The sequence below is a fragment of the Psittacula echo genome, assembly GCF_963264785.1.
Source record: "Psittacula echo genome assembly, chromosome: 5".
NCBI lineage: Eukaryota > Metazoa > Chordata > Aves > Psittaciformes > Psittacidae > Psittacula > Psittacula echo.
Genome location: NC_137739.1, coordinates 40,058,602 through 40,078,979, shown reverse-complemented (window position 1 = coordinate 40,078,979; position 20,378 = coordinate 40,058,602). Strand labels below are relative to the sequence as shown.

Here is a 20,378-nt window from a genome sequence, read left to right as displayed (position 1 = left end):
GTGTGCTGTTACAACATTGCCTTGTCTCAGGAGTGGAGCCGTTTCATTTAGTGACGGGTAAAATAGCCCACATTTAGAGTACAGCTTGACTCAGCCTTTAAGTATTTAGCCTTGGTTAGTGACTAAGCACAAAATCTTGATGTATAAACACACATTCTTTATGTATAGAACCAACGGAACAAAACTAAAGAATGTTTTAAAAATGCTTTGAGGTAAATAGTCTCTTTTTGTGCAAACTCTTAGCAAACTCAGTCATCTGCATCATCTGAGCAGACATGCTCAGGATAAGGTTGATTTTCACCAGTTTGCCTTGGACCCTGCAAATCCTGGCCTAGGGATCAGCAGAAGGGCCCCACTCTTTTATAAAAGTGGGGGTGTTGCACTGTGGCATATGACGGTGCTGACCTGCTCCTCTCTTTGTGTCACCACTGAAGGGTGTTGCAACACTCTAGTTCTCGATGGTAAGGTACTCTTACAATGGGATGAAGAAGGATAGGTGAAACTACCATATGGCATTCAAACAAGTGCTTTTCAAAGCAAGGTCCCTTTGGCAGCAGCACTGGAGAGAAGAAACCAGAACTCTTTGACAGTTTTGCTGTCTGTCAGGGGCTGTGGGAGACAGCGTGACATTCATGTGAGGCTCTTACACTTCTTGACACTTGCTCAAGAGGGGGAAACAAGACACAGACAGGTGTTTCGACTGGCTCCAGGTCCTTTTAGCACATCAACAGCCTGCTAAAATCTGAGAACAAACCCTTGGACCCATGTCATCTCTAGCCTCTGGAAAGCATCACCTCCTTTTCTGAGCTTGCCTGTCTTCATACAGGAAGCTCCGCATCTCTGTTGATCTGTGAGCTGAGGGTAGGGGATTTCTGTAAAATATGCTCTGGTGTAAATTCCCATCACTTTCTGTATGGATCTCCCACGGTCTCTGTCTGCCCTTCTGTCCTCATTCCTTGCCCCCATTTTCTAGGCAGCAGTGCTGAAGCCTATCCTCTTGACTAAGCTGTTGCACTTTAATTTTCAACAGGCCTCTATTGCTCTTGCACCTTGTGTGTGGTCTTTGAACATTATGTGGCTCAGCAGCTGGGAATAGTGAGTGGGTGGGCAATTTAAAACAGAAAAGACTCTGTATCAGCACAGGGCTGAGGTTTGAACTCTGCTCAGCTTTGGATACGTGTAACTCATTCTCAGGGCTGTGATTTAAGTGCAGTTTTGTTGGTGTCAGTGTGAAGCCTAAATCAGTGCTAAGAAACTGGTAGGGAAGAAAAAACAAACTCTGCCTGTCCGATAATGGGTGTTACACTTGGCCCTGGTGAAAAATTGCAGGATCAAGGCATTTTGAAATTTGTATCCCGCTGTTTTGTCACCATTTTGCCTCCCCAGCTTGGAAGATTAAGTGTCTAACATGATGCCAGGGCTTCTTTGCTGGAGGATGTTTCTGAGCCTCTTTCAAGCCATTTAGCACACAATTCAGATTCTGAGTTTCCTGAAGATAAGGACTGATGATGGAGGGAGGCAAATGAGGGGAGCGGCAACCTGTAACACAAAATGCTTTATTCCATTCATCTAAGCATCTCTCTGACAAGGTAAAAGTGCTCAAGTGATAAAAAACCAATCCCAATGTCATGACTTGCTGACAGACCCACAAGGCCTGATCCTCAGCTGCTTCCTCCTCCTTTTTGCTGTTGTCTGTGCTGGTGGAGTATCACATGGAAGGGAGGTCAGGCAAGAGACCTTACCTTCCATGTGCACTGGCATGATCCCCTACACTCACTTCTTTTGCTCTTTCAATGGTGAGTCCACTCCACACGAGTGCTCACGTATGGCAGATTCACCACCTGCTCTCCATCACATTTGCAGCCCAGAGTACCCAGTCCGCAAAATTTCAGTGTGGAGGTATTGTTTTCCCCACCCACTTTCCAGCTATCCCACCCAGGTAGACAGGATGAGCAGAAAGAATCCTTGCCTTGATAAGGTTGATAAATGAGTTTGGAACAGAGCTCCTCTCTTCTGGAGTCCATATGGAGTCCAACCCAACTTCAATCTCATAGCTGACTCGAAAGAAAAAGAAATTGGCAACTCCCTAAGTACTGTTAGAGATTCTAAAAGTTACAGATATTGTCGATTGGCATTCATTTTACAGCCTGGAGTGATGTTATATTTACTTCACAAAATTAAAAAAGTGCACAATGAACATTAGAAATCTGATAATTTATAGATAATTTACTATCAGAAATCTGATAATAATAGATAGATTATTTGAAGAGTCATTTAATTTTCCAGTGCATAAACACCTGTCATTGACCACTACTGTACTGGATCTCATGCCAATTCTCAACATTATACCCTAGAATTTACAAAACACATACAAGAGTGAAAATGTAAAAAAGGAGAATATCGTTGCTTTCGAGGAGCTGGCAGATAACTAACATCAGCCAGGTCATTTTAGAGGTTCCATCTCTGAAACTAGGTATGTGCTTCAGCACATGAAAAAGCATGCTGAAGCTCAAATGGGCTTTACTGCCTCTTTACTGCATCTTGCACTTTACTGCATTCTTTTTTTTGTTTTCTTTTGTTTTCATAATAATACTGGTGTATGGCCAACAGCCTCTTCCTGTGGTGAAATAACATAAGGGCATGAAGGTAAGGCTGGGATCAGATGGACAGGCACTAGTGAGAGATGTGGGTTTGGCAGTGATGGGGGACTAACCAGAACTACTTAGCAACTCTTTAGGAAACCAAAGTGCAGCCAGGACCCACACAATTCAATATACTTTCTATACAAAAGGTCAGCACAGAATTTCTATATGGAGTATAATGAGTGTGGCGGCAGACTCTAGACGGATTTCATGGAAAAGGTTTTGCAATCCTGTCATATTTTTAACAAAGCTTTTTGCTCAAGTACAAGTAAACATTCTGCAAAGAGCTTTGAGGGTGAAAAGCTAAATAGGACATCTATTATTCCTAACACGGTTTCTGTTTCATTCAGGCATATATCTTTCATAAGAAGCTGAGTCTCCACTTTGCTGACATAATCCAGAAAGTACACCCTGAGACATGTTAATAGCAATGTGTCTCCACATCTCAACACGTGTGAATACTTTGCCACCAGCAGCAACTGTGCTGACAATGGGATGACACTGTAAAATGGTTGTACGCTGTGACATGAATCCTTTCAAGCCAAATGACTTTTGATTTCTAGCCTCATAATTGCTATGAATCAAACTTATTCCTTCCTACTACCCCCATATTCAACCTGTGTCTGGGTAGCTGTGGAAAATGTATTCTACCTCACTTTTGGGTGACAGCACAGACTCTCCTGTGGCTGCTGTTCCAGCCCACATGAGTGTGCTCAGCTGTGGCCTTTTGGTCTTTAGTCAGGCTGCCCTGAACATACCTTTGTATGGAGATTTAGAGGTGTCAGCATAGTAGAAAAGGCTCCTCCACTGCTGCAGTTTCTCAGCAACTAAAGCCTGGCAGCAATGGATAATTCTCTGATTATAATTATCCAAATGATTTAATAGGCAAGATGTTAAAAAAAAGCTCTAAATTCTGCATCATTGCAACTGACAACAATCAATCTCACACCAAATTTCCCATATTCTTCCTTTCTTCTTTTATGATAAAAAGTGAACTAAATCTAGATCTGTTGCAGTGCATACACTGACTTTAAAAAAGAACCACTAACATTAATTTGGTCCCTAAATGCAATTAGCTCATATTTGGAGGCAGTAGAGTATTCCTTCCTGAAAGTGTGAGTAATCATTTCTGCTAAATGTGTGCAAGAGGGGATACATTCCCTGGTGGAGGCTGTGGCATACAGATCCCATGACGGTTCTGTTGTGGGTGCCAATACTGTTCAAAAGAGGACAGCAATCTTCTGAAGCTTGTCTGAGGACAAGACAAGTAGATACAGAGGCAAATAATCAAAGCAATCAAACAGTTCTCCCTGAACAGTTGTCAAGACCACCAATATATACGTCCTGTGCCATGGGTTTGTGGTGGTGCGCATGATATGTATGCACCATAGCAACAAGATATTAATCATCAACACATACAGGCCCATGTTGGAGTAAGTCTTTGGAGGTGCAAGTTGTAGACTGCATCTGGTATACAAAACATGCCTCAACAGTGCCAGTTTCAGTGTTACCTCCAGCAGCACTGCATAGTTGAATTCATTACAGTTGGGCTTACCTCTTCCTCAGAAGGATCTGAATGTTAGGCCCAGCATAAAAATCCCTGGACATGAAGAACCACTTCTCTTCTAGTTCTGTGCCCCTCTTTATTTGTAGTTTTCAGTTAAACACCCTGGGCAAGTTCTTTGCTGGTGAGACACCAGTGACTGAAGTGGCACTATGCCAGCCCAGCATTTGGGACTACATCCTCAGAGTGATGGCAGGGATTTTCAGAAGAGCTCAAGCAAGAAGGTTAGGCGTCCAGTTCCTCTTATGCTTGGACACTAGCCTCTTATGAGCTCATCACGATTTCTGCAATGCCACAGATGACCAAGAAAGTCTTTTCCCATTTGCCAGCAACCTGGAAATAGTTAGAAGACAATTTAATGCCACAAAAGTTTCTGTTTCAGCAATTTGCTTTATTTACCTAGATTTTAATTTGAAGATGACATACCAGTAAAGTGCACCTATACCAATTGGGGTATCAAGAAGAGTTTGGCATGCATTTTCAATGGTGAAAGTGATTCAACACTGGAACAGATGTGTTCTCCCTCTTGCTGGTGTATTTAAACTTTAAACTGGGGCTGGATATCCTCTAGCCACCTGGATGGTGCTTTTTGACGGTTTTGGGCTCAGAACAGCTCAGTGAAATGTAATGATTGTGCTACACAGACCAGGCTATGGAGTCTCTTCTGGCCTGATTACTGCACAAGGAAGTTACTATCTGCAAAGGAAATGTGTGTCCCTATAGAGGAACACCAGGCCATGGGAATGTTGGTCAAAGCTGGAAGTACATGCTGCAAGGTTATGAACAGCTGTTGATCATAAGGGGCATAAAGTGTTCAGTTACTGGGAATTTCTGACCCTCTCTGGAACTTTTACTTGGTCTTTAGATGCTACTGGTGTCAGGGTTTCACAGGCATTGGAGGGTAGGCTTCCAGTGTTCTTTGTTAGGAAAAAAGAAAACAATACTTTTTTTCATGGTGGTACCAAGCATTTATATAGCAGAGGGATCCTGGTATCTGTGGGGTTTTCTGTGGAAAATACACTAAAGATGGTCATGTTTAAAGTGCAAGTGATAAAAGACATATGAAGGCATCATACAAAATAGGTCAGATGCAAAAAAACTCCCTATGAAATTGGAGAGGGGAATGTAGGCAAGTGGGGTATTGTTATCTGGGCTGGAATTTAATCAAGATTCAATTATGAGGTGATGTGGTACTTCAGTGGTGGGATCACCGCCTCAACAAAGCTCTGCTAGATTCTGCCTGTCTTTTCACAGATGTCAGGTGTGCACTGGTATAACTTGTCCAGCCTCCACAGAGCTGATCCTGATGTACACAAGGACACTCATATTCAGATTTCCTGGCTCTCCCCCTCCTCTTTCCCTCCAGGTCTCTCTGCTCGTGTCATGTGGAATGGCAGAAGTTCAGGTGTGGATCAGAGAGACTTTGAAATGGAAAATCAGAGAATACCGCAGGTCATATTGAAGAAGAGCTGGCAAAGCTTAGGACCAGGATAGCAGAGTAGTGAGGGTTAGGACTAAGGTACATTGGTAAGCTTGTATGGGGTGCTGGGTTTGGAGTTCCAGAGAGATCTGCAAGCCAAGAATAATGAACACTGGCAGAGCTCCGTGTGAGTAACAAACGGCTTATCCTGCCTAGGCAAATGACAAAATGTTACGTACTGGCATTTTTTAAATAGATTTTTTTTTTTTTTTTTTTTTTTAAGAAAAGAAAGATTAAAGCAACCGCTACAGCTAAACACGCTGCTTTGCTCTGATAACATGCCAGAATTGTATGACTTCTACTTTGTAACAAGGTTCTTCGTGTGGGTGTAGCAGCCCCTCCTCATACCTAGCGGATACACTCCAGGGAATTTTTACAACAGTGAGCATCGCCTCTTGTAAGGTCACTGAGTAAGAAAGTTAACAATGTTCTATGAAGAATTGCATGTCTTGAGCGTTTTCATCAGAGCACCATGGAATGGTCTGATGAAAAGGTTATCGTCACTGTTATGCGCACAGCAATGACCTCCCATGCATATTGTTCTGTAAAATGTTGGGCCTCTGCCCTGCCTTGCCCTCCATCAAAGTCATGTCCGTAACTTAAAAATGAAAGACTTGATGTAAATTCAAGTCAGTCCAGTTCACAAGACACCTCGGTCTCTCAGAGAGCAGGTAAACAGAGTCTTGGCACTGCATCTTGCTGCTGTTACACTGTCATGGTACTGCTCTCTCTTTAGCTCCTGATCAGACAAACGTGTTCAGAGGCTGGGCCCCGCTGGTGATGCATCTTCATTTTCCTCCTGTTCCACATTTGGAGCCTTGTTTTGCGACGCAACACCCACTTTCTTCCCAAGCCTCCCATTGTCAAGTGCCTGATTATGCTCAGACATACTGGGACCTACATGCAGCCTGGAAGGGCTTGTTGTCTCAGGAGATGTCAAACTTGATCTTAGATGTCAAACTTGATCTTCGGATGGTTTTCCAGGTGCCAGGTATGTATTACCAAAGACCCCAAGCACATCACCTCTACAACAAGGTCTCTAGGCTTTGCTAGGTGACATAGAGCAATGGGCTTTGCGTTTGGGAAAGCGTCTTCAGGGACGGGCATCTTCTGCGCTTGTGGGTTAGCCATGCTTTGAGCCCCGGCATGGGGGCGACAAGAAGACCTGCGCTGTCTGAAACACGACTCGTTTCTACAGCAGCCTTGGCGCAAGAGTGCCGGCCGAACGAAGGGAAAACGGTAAGTGGACCGTGAGGTAATTTCCTACGCCAAATTTACTTGCTCGTTGGCCCGACCCGCCCGCAGGGCTCGGCAGTGTGTGCCAATGCCAGCGCCAGGCCGGGGACGCCCAGCGGGGCAGTGGGGGGGGCGGAGGGGGCGATCAGCTCGGCCTCCCGGAGAGTGCCGGCCGCTCTGGCGGGTCGTCTCTCACCGCCCCGCCGGGGCTCCTTGGCACCGCGCAACCCGTCAGGCGGTGAGGGACCGGCGCAGCGGCCGCTCCAAGCGCCGCAGACACGGGGAAAGCGTCCGCGCCCTCCGGACCGCGCCGCTCGGGGCCAACCTGCACCGCCTGTCTCACACCCGGGAGCGGTGGCAGGGCGGGGCGGGGCGGACGGCCCTGCCTCCCCGCCATTGGCTGCGGCCCGCGGCGGCCGCGCTGCGATAGGTCCGCGCTGCAGTCAGTGGCGCCGGGCCCCGCCCCGCCGCGGCTTTATAACGGGCATCCCCATGGCCGAGGCGGGTAACCTGCCGCGGCGGGAGGGGGCAGAGCCGCGCGAGCCTACCCGGGGCACCGCGTGCGCCGCCCGCCGACGAACACGCCGCTGCCTGGCCGAGGAGCGGCTGCCCGGGAGAGCCGCCTGCAGTGGACGCAGAGCCCTGCCGCTGTCCCTCTGCTACGTCGCCGCTGCCGCCCCGAGGGACGATGGTGTCGCGGGCCTGGCGCTGCGCGGGGGCTCGCCCATTTCTGCTGGCGCTGCTGCTGGTGCATCTGCCTCAGGGTCGCGGCCACCGAGCCACTGGGCCCCGGGTAAGTGAGGGCGGTGGGTCTGCCCCGCCGCGGCAGGTTGTCCTGCTGCCGCCCCGCGCCCTGTCAGCGCCGCAGGTGAAGCCCCGGGTGCGCCCCGGACCGGCTTCCGTGGATGCGGACCCTTGCAGGGGCCTCCCCGCTCGCTCGGAGCCGGGTGCCAGCGGACTGCACGAAGAGTCTGCACTGGAGCGACTTGTTGGTGTTTATTGCAGGGGTAAAAAAAGGAGGGGGGGGGGGGGTTTGGCAGGCTGTGTTTTTATGTTGCTGGTCTTGCATTTGATGTAGTCCCTGTTCCCAGCACATAGCTTTAGGACTTTTTTTTTTTTTTTTTTTATGTTCCCAAGTAGGGATTAAATGAATCCCAGCAATAAAGCTAGATGCCTTCAGCCCAGACTTCTCCCCGTAGGAGTCTAGCTCTGCTTTTTTAATCTGACAATGTTTGACTTACTGGGGCTGTTAATTTCACTTACCCAACTATTACATTGCTCTGGGGGAGAACCCAACATCTTTTCTAAATATGGTCCTCCCAGTGAGCTAATGTTACTGCTGCAGCACCACGACAGAGTAGCACAAGAGCTTTCAATTATAAAGCTGCAAAACAGTAGCTGTTCTTAGGCCAATGCTGCAATAAAAGCACAGCTCTGGGTAAGTAGAAAAACTTGATCTCTTTGCAGGCGTGTTGGATGCATTGACCATGTGCATTCTTAACCCATCAGTCTAAAATGCCAAGAAATGTACCTAATTAACTTACACCATGGTTAGGCAAGACCAGGAGTCTTTGGAGTCCCTCCTCAGCCAAAGTATAACAATAAGGGACTTTAGTGCAATGGTCTAGTTCTTTAATAGAAGTGCTGTTTGACCATGCTGGTTATTAAATGCTTCTCAGAGCTATGGAAAGTGTACTGGCTGCACTGGTGTCCCTGTGTTCAGCTGTGCTGTGTAGCCTCTTTTATAGCCAGATGTGTAACAGCAACTGTTAGAATGTGGCAGATCAGAACTACTGTGTGCCATAAATTCTTGGAGACCTGTTCTAAAAGATGGGGAAACATAGGGGTACTTATGCATGCATTTGCATTACCCGATATCAAACATAAACCTCAAAGCTGGAGTGGTGCCAGATAGAGAAGAGCTTTGAGGTGATAAGTAAGAGTCTGCCTGTATGACTATGGCACCTCACCAGCACTGGCAGCCAAGTGCTTTAATGAAGAGCAACTGAAACAAAGAACAAAATAAAAAAATCCTGATGGCAGTGCATAATTGCACAATAAGCCTGTCTATCAAACAGTTTCCATGTATGCTGTTTTTATATACTGTACTTTACAAGGCAGTTTAATTGCTCCCTGTGCTGTGTCGTCTTTGGAATGAGAGCTACTTCAGGAGAGTGGAAAACCAAATACAAAGGACTACTGATGTACTTTTTACTTGAAGTAAGTGAACTGACTTTGCTGTTTCTCCTTTCTTGTCTGGGGGAGAGTATCAGCTGTGAGCATCAATGCCTACAGTTATGTAGAAGGATGTGCCTTAAAGTTTTAACTGCTTAAAGTTTTAACTTAAGAGCTCTTAAATGGAAAGCTGTGAACTTCCAGGATGTTTAACTCATGAAGCTTGTCTTCTCTCCCTTTTAAGTGTCATTCTTAAGTGCATGTGAAGGTGGGGAGTATGGTTTACTCATTTGCAACCACGTTGACTGGTATGATAAGCCCCTAAGCTTAATCTGTTCTAGTGATTAGACATTGCTGGTAAAGTTGTTGCTGGTATAAAGGTGCCATACTTTAGATTCCAATGTACACAAGGAAATTCTTTATTATTCATTTTTTAATGCCTATTACCAAGTTACACCAGTGTTTCTCACGCTGACTTGTGATCCAGAATCTATTTCTATCAGGAACCTTCCCCGGATTGGAGGAGGGGCGGTTGTCAGTGTTGGGGTTCTGGGGTCTGATCCTGTGGGTTTTCAATTGCTAAGTATCATGTTTACGGTTTCACACTTTTCCTCATGATAAGCACTAGAACTACAGTTTCTGCAAGCTGAAATGCTTTTATAGATGAACAGCAGTGGTTTATACTACTCAATGAGGTTAAATGAGCATCAACAGCACTTAAAGCAGCTTCTTGATCTTTCTCCTTGCATTTCCCTCTTACTGCAGTGTTGCTGATAAGCTAGGCAGCCAGCGCTGTTACTGAATGCATACGCAGGGGAGTATGGCTTGCTACTTTTTGCATAAAATGATGAAAAAGTAGGGATATTGAAGAGAAATAGTATATCTAGATCTCCTGTGTCAACAAAGGATCAAACTTTTGGATAAAGTGAGTTAGTTCAAGGTGATTAGTTAAATACCGAGGTACATTACAAGTGCAGTAGTATCTACTGGCCTGTTGGGGTACTTCAGCCACTCAAAAGATGTACAAAGCTTGTTTCCTGGTATAGTAAACCTATGAGCAGTGACACGAATCCCTTGGACTTGGAAGCGTGAGTGACCTGTAGGAAACTTCTGGCTTTTGTACGTATGCTGTGGCCCTCTGACAGTTAATAACAGCTGTCCTAAGTAAAGCCCCATAGTGAGCCTAATATTATGGATGTCCTAGAAATAACTTGGAAGCCCAGGGCTGTTTTGTGACTCCTTTTCTTACTTGATATGCTCTAGAAAAGCTTCTGCTATGTTTCGCAATTGCTAGGTCATTTCTACTCTTGTAGGTCTAAAGAGCACTGTGGAAGCGATCACCTGACTATACCTGGAAAATGCCTGTCTGAAGGATGTGGCCTTCTGGAAAGAGATAATCAGGCTTTGCTTTCTATTCATTTTCTATTGTTGTGTGCCTCTGCTGGCATGAAATCTGGAGTTGTGTGACAAGCCAGGTCTTGCTGTTTCCCCTCCTTGACCCCAAAATGATAGATGGGGAGTTTGACTGGGCTGCCTCTTGCGCCTCTGACTGTGTGGTGCGTTTGAGCAATACTTTTTCATAGCAGATTAAATAGATTGTGCCATTAAGCTCTGTTTTCCCCCAACTGAACAATAAATTGTGACCTTTGTCTTTCTAGTTCAGAAAGATAGATCTCTGTAGTGCCCCTGCATTTTGAGTATAATGCCTGGCCATTATGAACTTGCTCTATTTATGGCAGAGAACTGTTGGTGGCAGTAATGACAAATACTAGTACAGGAAGATGGTGCTTGCAGAAGAAGCAGAACAGGACTGCAGCAGTCAAAAGGTGTCCTAGGAATTGGCTTGGATTTTTGGAAGATTTGGGATCTGTACCTTGCAGTGACTGCCGAGGACTAAGAAATGGGAGGGAAGGGCAGTCACTATAACTTTTTTCCTAGTGTCATGCATGGAAACATGCTATATCCCTCCTTGAAAGGCATGCTGATGGGAGGACCTTCCAGTTCAGTGCTGTTGTAAGGGGAAGGTAGTAGATAGTAAAACTATGAAGATACCCACAGATTCCAGTGCATAAACTGGAGTGCCACAGAGCAATGGGAATTCTCTGCTACTAGTTAGAACCCCAAATAAGAACTGTGATAAAAGTGCTGAAAAGGCTCCTGCAGCTTTGCCATTCCCTATGGAGAAGCAAGCAGCATTGCAGCTTGTGTCAAGGCACCTGTGTTCTGCTGTACATTCTCATTACAGCCCTGCTGAGAGGTTTCCACAAAGCGGATGTCTTTACACATGCTCTGTTAAAATTAGGGAGATTGTGTTCTTCATGGTGGGAAGAAAGTGGAAAAAGACTTATGATAAAAATATAAAGCAGAGGGCTTCATAGGAAGGAGATCTAGAGCAGATGAGTGAACCTTAGGTTTTCAATGACTCAATTTTGTTTCTTATTTTGAGCTTAATTATCACTCTGCATTGCGAAAGTCTACGCTAAGTAAAATCTGAAGCACTTTAATATTTTAGACTACCTTACTGTTGGTGAGATTCATTTTAATGAAGGATAAGTACCAAAAGGCAAGTCTTTAGAAAAGCATCCCCTAACAGAACAGATGTGTTACTCTATGGCAAACAGCTTTTGGTTACAGATATACTGTTTTAGTTCAGTGAGAGATGTTCTTGCTTAAATGGAAGCTCTAATTGTACATAGAGCTATACTAATTATTTCCCCTCCTTTTTGTTTCTACTTTCACCTTTAATGTTAGACAGCTGAATTCTTTGATATGTACCAAAAAACCTGATCTTTCTTTTTATACATTATGCAACTGTGTTGAGGAAAGGTATTAATTCTTGTATGGTGAAGTACTAAAACATTGTTACAATACATTAGTATTGAAACAGTGGGTCCTGTTCTAAATGGGAAAAACACTGTAGGATCCAACTTGCTCTGTGTAGTCTTAGAGTTTTAAGACATAGGTGTTTTAACTGCCTGAGCTTCTGTGTTGGCTATGAGAATATCTCACTCATGTTAATGATGATCTGCTGCTAATGAAAGATTTCTGGCCACCAAAAGAACTGTTACAGAGACAGAAGCTACTTGTGTATTTCTGCTGGTGGTGTCAGCAAGCTCTTTAGTTGGTGGAACACCTACAGTGATAACCTCTTGGACTAGTTTTCAAGTTTCTAGCACTAGTCATGTGCTAAGGTAATCTTCACTGCCATCAGTGCAGAGCAGATGCTGTCTTGGCATCTTTCATTTCCAGATGGCCTGAAGCAATTGGTAAGATGACTGTAAACTTCATTTCAGTGGTATAGTAGCTCTGAAATATTAATACTGCTGTTTAAACATCTTAGATGTTCTTATCCTGCCATCTCAAACTAATTGTGACATTACTATGTCAAAAAAACCCCAAACAAACAAAACCCCATTTGTCTCCTGCTTGGCTGCTGAATTCCCAGCTCTTCTGAGGCTGGCAGATCTGACAGTGCAGTGAAGTGTTGCATAATAAACTTTATGCTCACATTAAAAACTAAACATGGAGGCAATGCAGGTGAAATTGAAGCTAATCCCTGAAGGCTGCTATGCTGACTGTCACACTGCCTCTGTGTGACAGCACGATGGTTTGCTATCAGAGCCCTCCAGCAGCTGCCATGAGGTCCCTGGTGCTGATGCAACATCCAAGGACTTGAGTCAAGCTTGGTGTGCAGAGGTGGTCGTTCACTGCTTGGTCATCAAGTGAAGTTCTGGCAGAGAAGCAGATGTTATAACTTGCAACTTGAACCACGAAACCTACTTTTTGTTGTGTTACAACTTTAACTACTGTCCTTGCATTGGTAGGACTTTAGGCTTCCTATGCTTGTTTATGCAAAACTCTTCCATTTGTGAAGTTTTTGCCCCAACACTGAAGGCTGCCATTGCTGTGGGTGCATCGCTTCTGCGCTGGAGCTTTTCTGAGTAAGGTTTGAGGTCAGTGTGAGATGCTTGCTTACAGGATGTGATGAATGGGGTATGTAACAGTCTCCCTCTTCTGACTGGCTTACTTGAGCAGTTAGTGTTTGCGTTCAGCAGCTAACATATGAGTCCCATGAAGCTTTCTCTGTGTGGTGACTTTACTGCCTGTAGGTATGAGGAGGGAGTATTCTGGCACTGCAACCCTTCTGATGGTGACCAAGAATGCAACTCTGCCCCCCCACCCCCTGTTTTGTGGGGTTGGGTTTTTTTTTTTTTTGCAGCTTGTAGGTATTTTTTTGTAGGCATTGTAGCTATGGGAGAGTAACAGCAGGAAAGCATGGCTAGTCATACCAGTGTGTAAAGTGTGAACTCAGGGCAGTAAAAACAATTGCTTACTATATCAAGGAGCTGTTTGTATGTGACCTTGTGTAGCAGGCTAGTTGTAGCTCTTCAGCCTCGGGATGAGACCTTACCTGGAAATCAGGCTTATGGCTCCTGTCCTGGATGTTTTTGTTTTGCTTTTTTTTCCTGCATATTGCAGTACCCTCCTGATACAACTTACACTCCTATAGGATGCTGCAGTGAAAGTGGAGATAGTGATATTCATGAGCATTAAAGAAGAATGAATCACCTACTCATTTGGTGAGGAAAATATTGCCTTGTGTAGTGGCCTTGCCCACTCACAAATGGTATTCCTTATGGAACTGAGGAGACAAATATGGCTTTTATGCTTACCTGCAAGACTTGTTCTGAGGAAATATGCTGAGTAAAAGGCCTACATACTGGAAGTGTAGTCCCTATGATGTGGGGAGGGGTGATGGTGCAAATGGAAGCTTTGCGTTATTAATTCTAGTCTGTGTGAAGCTTCCAAGGTAGCCTTAAGACAGGCCAGGGCCTGATGGGATGATGCTAAACTGCCAGTGGCAGCCTGCAGGAACAGCCTTGGTGGAAGGCTGTCCTGCCAGATGTTTCTAGTGCTGGATTCTCTGGGGCAGTTGTATTCTTGTTCTCAGACCAGTGGCCTAGAAGCCCCCATAACTCTCCATAAGCACTGCCAGACTCTTCCCTGGCAGTCTTCCGGCTGTAGCCTGCTTGGGAGGACAAGCCTGCATGTTGAGTTTGTGCATTTTTGCCTCCCACTGGCTTGTGTCTGAGCCAGCTGCTTTTGAGGGCCCACTGACAGGTGTTCTCATTAGAGTGGCATGTAGCTATGCAGTGGGGAAGTGAGTGGTAGTTGTGAAATGAGAGCAAGCTTAGGTGCTTCCCCTCAAGGCCTGTGCCTAGAGATGGGAAAATAACACTGGTTTCTATAGGAACAGAGGCTGTATCATTAACGGTTGGCTCAGGGCTTTGTCAAGTAAAGTCTGGCAGCAAAGCCTAGACAAGCTGCCCACCAGTGCTGCTGGCAGACTCTTCCATGCAGGTGGAGGAAGCCATACAGAAACTGGTGTGTGTAGGCAGATAACTTTCTCTGCCATGGGCACCCAGACTCCTCTCCTGGGCTGGAGCTGGATTTCCTGAGGAGACTACTGCCTCTGGATGAAGAGCGTGAATGGATGTGAGCAGTACAATAATACATGGGTGAGTGTCACAGAGTACCATGCTGCTCAGTACCTGAGTACAGACTCAGACTATGTGCCATGGTTCTGTAAACTGGATTGTCTTGCCCCAAACACTGACTTGGAGTGGCTAAGGAGGAAGAAGCAAACTGTATGCATGCACCATTCTTTCTGTGCAAGGCATAAACTGAATTTATTGAGACTGGCCCCGGACACTGCATGATAGCCCTTGTCGGTCTAGTAGTGGATCAAATTTAATTTTAGAAGAGCACTGGCCTAATATTTTTCCTATCCTGAGTCCTATGGCAAAGTGAAAGAACGTAACTTCACCCTTTTCAGAGTGGAAGAAGACTGGTGTTCTGCCACTGAGATACTTGCTTAAAGCTGGGGTTGAATTGGTGATAAAGGTGAGGGCTTTCTCGTGGGTGAGCTTTTGTTGGAAAGAATGTTAGAAAGTGTAAGGGAAGGTGCATAGGAATAAGGAAGATGCGGAAGTAGGACAGATGAAATAAGTTTCTTTCCTGTGGTTTTTCTTGGCCACTGGTCCAGTTAATGATACTTGGAACTGTATCCAGAGGGAAGTGCCGATCCTCAAATAGGGAGGAGAGCTTCCAAACACTTAGTGGGCAGATTCTGTTTCAGAGTTTCTCTTGGCTACCAGTCCTCTGTTTGTATTAGCTAGGTTATAGACTGGAAGGGATGTGCAAAATTTTGTCCATCCCTGCTCTCTTCCCTGTTCTGTGGTTGAGATCAATCACTTAAATTGCATGGGGAAGCCATGCTCTGCTTTCTGTAAGGAAGAGTCCACTCACAAGCTTAGCTGCTGTACTTAGGCTTGTTTTGATGCATGGAATAGTGCTTGTTCTGTACTCTTGTGGAGTTCCAGAATTCTGCGTTAAGAACTTTTTCTTTGGTTATACAGAGAACCTGAAATATGAGGTAATTTGATCCTTCAGTTGCAATTCTAATACTTTAGGGTTTGACACTCCAGCAAATTAAAACAATGCAGCCTTAATGTAAAGGCTAACTATCTTGTGTTCTATGGGCCTCATGAAACTGAGTGGGCTCATGGCTGCTCCTTGGGCTGCAGAAGCAGCAGTGTGGTTACCTCTGATATAAAGGGAGAATGAACCAGAAATCAAATAGATAAGGAAGCATCCTCAGGTGCTAAACTTGGTAAAGGTAGTGGTATCTTTTCATGTACAACAAGGACACATGCCCAGGAAAGGTGTCCAGATGTACACTATCTCTAGATCTTGCTTCTGTGTGTACCACATACACGCTAGTCAGAAGCAGATAGGATGATAATCTCTTGTTGCAGTATAGACTCCCTTCAGTAGCAAGAAGATTAAAGAACCTACTGTAGCTGGTACATCAAACCACTTCTCTTCCCATTTCTTTGAAGCAGATTTACATGCAGTCTACACTTAGGCTTACACAAATACTTGGTTGAATGAGGTGCAAGTTAAGAACTAAAAAGCCAGAAGCTCTTGGGTGTAATTTCCAAGTGGAGGATGTTAAATGAGTTGGAGTTAGTGGATACTGGCCAGATAAAGGGGTTTGAGTCTGTGCCAAGTAGCTACTTCTCATTTGGGTCGAGTTACCATGCATAAGAGTGGTAACTGTTGGTTTGCATTTGGCTTATTCCTCTGCTTTTAAAAATGAGTAGGCAGGTGTTGCAAAAGTAGATAAGCTGTGTACAAAAGTAGCTTTTGAAAATGTGCATGTATCTGGAACACTAGAGGATAATCTGCTCCAAACTTGTAAGTGAAAGGTGAGTTTTAATGTGTACATTTCTCTGTCTTAGTGGAAACAAAGTACTTCCAAGGCTGAAGTCCATGAGACTGATACGTATAAAATGAACTGGGCTGTTCACGCAATGAACACTGCTTTTCTGCTACACAGTTCTAGAGACTGACTGCTATTGTTTCCTTTTCTGTGTCTTAATCTAAAAATATGTGAATCTAGAAGAACTTGTTCCACCCTTTTAACTTAAAACCAATACCAATATCTACCTCCAAGGCTTTGGAGTTCTGTCAGGTAAGGGATCTAATGTAAGGCAGTAATGCAGCACTGCAGCCATATCTTCCTGCTGTTACGGTAAACTGTAGCAAATTGGATTCTTGGTGCTGCTGCTGGTAGTATTTGCCCTCAGATGTGATCCATCTGAAATAGTCCTGAAAAATATGCTAGATACAAAAATCTACCATGCTAGAGCTTTAATTTATCGCATGGCAACTGCTTTCAGAAGCAGGATATCTTAAGTATACTGCTCACGTGTACAAGTCCACAGGTTTACTTCTTGACTGTAAGAGAATGATACTGTGCCTAAAGACATCAGGTTATTCTAGAGATGCTGTCCTGCACTTTCTAGGTAAAATCTGAAGTACTGGCAAAGTGGCAACTGCTTATATGAATAGATAATACCTAATGGTGGAAGAAAATACTTCAGTGGTGGCTGTGCTTCCTAATGAGTGGCTCATGCCTTCCATAAGAGGGTAAACATTGAAGGAATTTGCTATGAATTTTTATCAGGGTTGCTACCAGTATTCCTCCTATTTCATCAGTGTCTATGAGCTATCTTTAAAACTGTACTATTGCCCAGGTGCAGCCAACATTTTTAAGAGCAGGAATCATACCTTTAGGTGCAGGATTGAAAGTCAGAGAGCTTTAACTTGTTAGGTGATACTCTGCTGCTTTGAGGCAGGATGTTCTCTCATTGGCAGTAATTGGACTTTCACTCATTTTACTCTTCCTAGTTTAAGCTTGAACTGTAGAAGGAGCAGTAGCTGCAATTTCTACAGAGGTTAACAAGATGGACATAAACATACTTTGGTGATAGTGTATTAATGATGGTTAAACCCATTGTCTGGAAGTATGTCAGACTAAATTAATTTTTTTGGATGCTCATCTTCAGGAGCTTCCAGGGAGGTGAACATCCTCTTCACAGTGAACTCTGAAAGTGCTTTATGCTCCAACTTGGTGATGGTTTTCCTTTTTAAGTGAAGGACTTTTAAATTGAGGTAGGCCAGTTAGATCTAAAGTGCTCTGGTGTTACTGCCTGGGTCTGTTAAAGACTTAAGTTTTCCAAGGCTGCCAGGTTCTGTCCTCTCTTCATTTCTCCTGGAATAACAAGTGTGTTGGCAGAAAAAAACTGTATTCTGCTGGACTTGGTGTCACCTAAGCTACTGCCCTTAAAACTTGCAGGGTTGTTCAAATCTAACTGCAGGAACTCCCCTCAACTTCAACACCCTGAAAATCAGGGTTACATTTAAGGTGGCTGATGGAGCTTTAAATAACTAGTCAACTTTTGCCATGTTGTCACTAGTATAGGTGCCCTTTGAGGATAAACAAGATGGGGAGTGGGAATCAATCAGTGTGAAACTAGGGCTGCTGATGCTTTTCTTGTATTTGTCCTCAGCTGTCAATGAGACTATCTGAATTTCTGGATTTTTATTATGAATGCTAGACACCTAAGGGAGTTCCAGACCAGCTGGATTTGGAACAGAAAGAAGTTGTGCCTTTCTTTACCACAAAAGAAGTGCTTCTTTACCTGAAGCACTTTGGCAGCAGTATTGGAACTGAAATTAGCTGTTGCTCATCAACATACTGGAGTGTATGGTTTGCAGATTTCTATTCTGGATGTAAAAGCACCCATAGGACAAAGCGCCTTAACTCATCTGCTCTGTTTGTAAAATCTGTTGATGCACAAACAGCTGTAATGTAGTTATGCTAGCTCTTAAGAGGATGAAGCTATCCTGATTCATGTCTGTGTGGTTCTTATGTGAAAGTAATTTGAAACTCCCCAAAAAACCATCATCAGTCCCAGCTTCCAAATAAAGTTTTGCCTATAGAGTGAACTTCAGAGAAACTCTGTAAAAGTCATGTTTTCTAGAACACCAGTGTTTTTTGGTGCTGAAGTTGGAACTGAGTGGGAGGAAAAAACCCTACCACAGTTGTGTAAATTTGACCGCTCTTAAAACCTGCCTTTTAGCATCTCTGGATTGACCCAGTTTTATGACAACACATCTTAAGCCCACAGATTTGAGGCCCTGATCTAGCTTGAATAGCTGGTGAATGTCAGAAGTAAATGGAGTTTTTAAGTTTCCTTTTGGAACCCTAAAAATTTACTTAAGTCTCCAAGATTTGCTTCCAGTTCCGCTGGCATGCGGACAAACTAAAACCAAAAAAGCTTCCACAGCTGCTTCACCTAGCCCAGGGACTTCCTCCCCTGCCCTGCACAGGCGTGCCAGAATAGATGGGAAGAGTTCAGTGGGAAAAGCCCATGCAATTTGCAAAGAGAAAGATTTAATTTTAATTGAAACTTTAAAAACCACAAGCAACTTTAGCTGTCAGCAGGTTTTTCTTTGTAGCAAAGAATATTGAGTTCCAAAGGCATATCTCTTTTACCCTACATTAGAAAAAGGAAGATCTCTTATCACAGTAACTGTTCTTACTGCTAAACTTGATACATTTTCAGGTGTCCCATACAACTCTTAGCTCATTATTGCTTTTCTTAAGAAAATGCCCACATCGGACATTAAGTGGGGAGTCTCCACTGTATTTACTTCCAACTTAACCTGACCCCTGATAGTGTCACTTTGAGAATAGCTATAGATGAAAAGCTTCTGACTATAGCTTTTTGCTTATGTCCAGACTTCTGTCAAACTACGCTCCACACCCACAGAGATGTGTACCCTGTGTGTGCCTCTGTTCAGGAAGGGCAGGGAGAGTGGGAGAACAGTTCTGAACTTGGTAGTTCTTGCTGAACCCTGCCTGAAGCCTTTCTCCTGGCAAAGGTGAGTCCAACTTCAGGAATTCATGTTTTTCTTTGGAAATCACTGGGACAAATAAATCAAATTAAACTGTACATATATTTTCCACCTGACATGCTTTCCTTCAGTTTGTTCAGCTTTGATAAACTCCTCTCAGGTGTAGAGATGTAGCCAACCTTTCAGTGCAGTGATTAAGTGCAGCATGTCAGAGCAAAAGCTAAAGATGATTTTCACTTCTCTTTCCTTGTCTTCACCTTGCATGAAACCATGGAGAGTACAAGCACTTCTACTCAGGAAGTGCCAGAAGGCTGATGATAGACATGATGAGGTCACCTCAGATTAAGAGGACAAAATAGGGTGTTATCTTTGGCTTGACTCTGGTTAGTATTTATTAGAAAGCGAACCTAGGGATTACTACAAACAACTTAAGCCGAGTGTGTAAACCCTTCACTTCATGCCTGACTAATGTTCATACATATCCATGCATTTCCTAAGGCAACCAATTAGGATCAAGTGAGAAGAGATAATCTTGTTAAATCTCATGCCAGTGTTCAGATGGGTAGAACCATACTTATCTAAAATTACTTTAGTGGGACATGCTAGTGGCTTTTGTTTCCCCAGCAGATGCTGATGTAAAAATACAAGACTCTCTTGGCATCTGTTTTGTTGTGCAGTGATTGACACCAGCGCTTGGTGTTGTTTACATAAAGCAACTGAATGAAGTCACTGCTGGATTCAGCAAGATACAAATGCTGTCTTAAGTTAGTAAATGCTGACACCAATGAAGCTTGCTTAGTTAATGCCCTGTACTAAATTGCAGCAGGATTTGATAACTCTGAATAGAGGAAACCTCTTAAAATAGGCAGGGGACAGGATCTGAGGAAGAATTTTTTTCCCCAAAGAGTAGGGAGTACTTTCTTCTTTCTCATTCCCCAGCTCTGTCCTTGTTTTTGGTGTGGTTGCAGTATCAACTCTTTAACTGAAACTCTTGTCAAGCTGCTTTCTGGCT

General features: G+C 44.1%; 1 protein-coding gene and 1 long non-coding RNA gene across 2 annotated transcripts in view; both read left to right on the top strand.

Moving 5' to 3' along the window:
• Positions 1–6,911: 6,911 nt before the first annotated feature.
• Positions 6,912–20,378, top strand: part of SMOC1 (SPARC related modular calcium binding 1) — a 135,439-nt gene continuing 121,972 nt past the window's right edge. The window contains exon 1 of the mRNA XM_080619313.1: positions 6,912–7,715. Coding sequence (XP_080475439.1) covers positions 7,611–7,715 — 105 coding nt within the window. The 5' untranslated portion in view covers positions 6,912–7,610. The remainder of the gene's footprint in view (positions 7,716–20,378) is intronic.
• The window catches only part of LOC308221914, a 30,254-nt gene continuing 18,882 nt past the window's right edge, over positions 9,007–20,378 (top strand). The window contains exon 1 of the long non-coding RNA XR_013957016.1: positions 9,007–9,142. This is a non-coding gene — a long non-coding RNA (uncharacterized lncRNA). The remainder of the gene's footprint in view (positions 9,143–20,378) is intronic.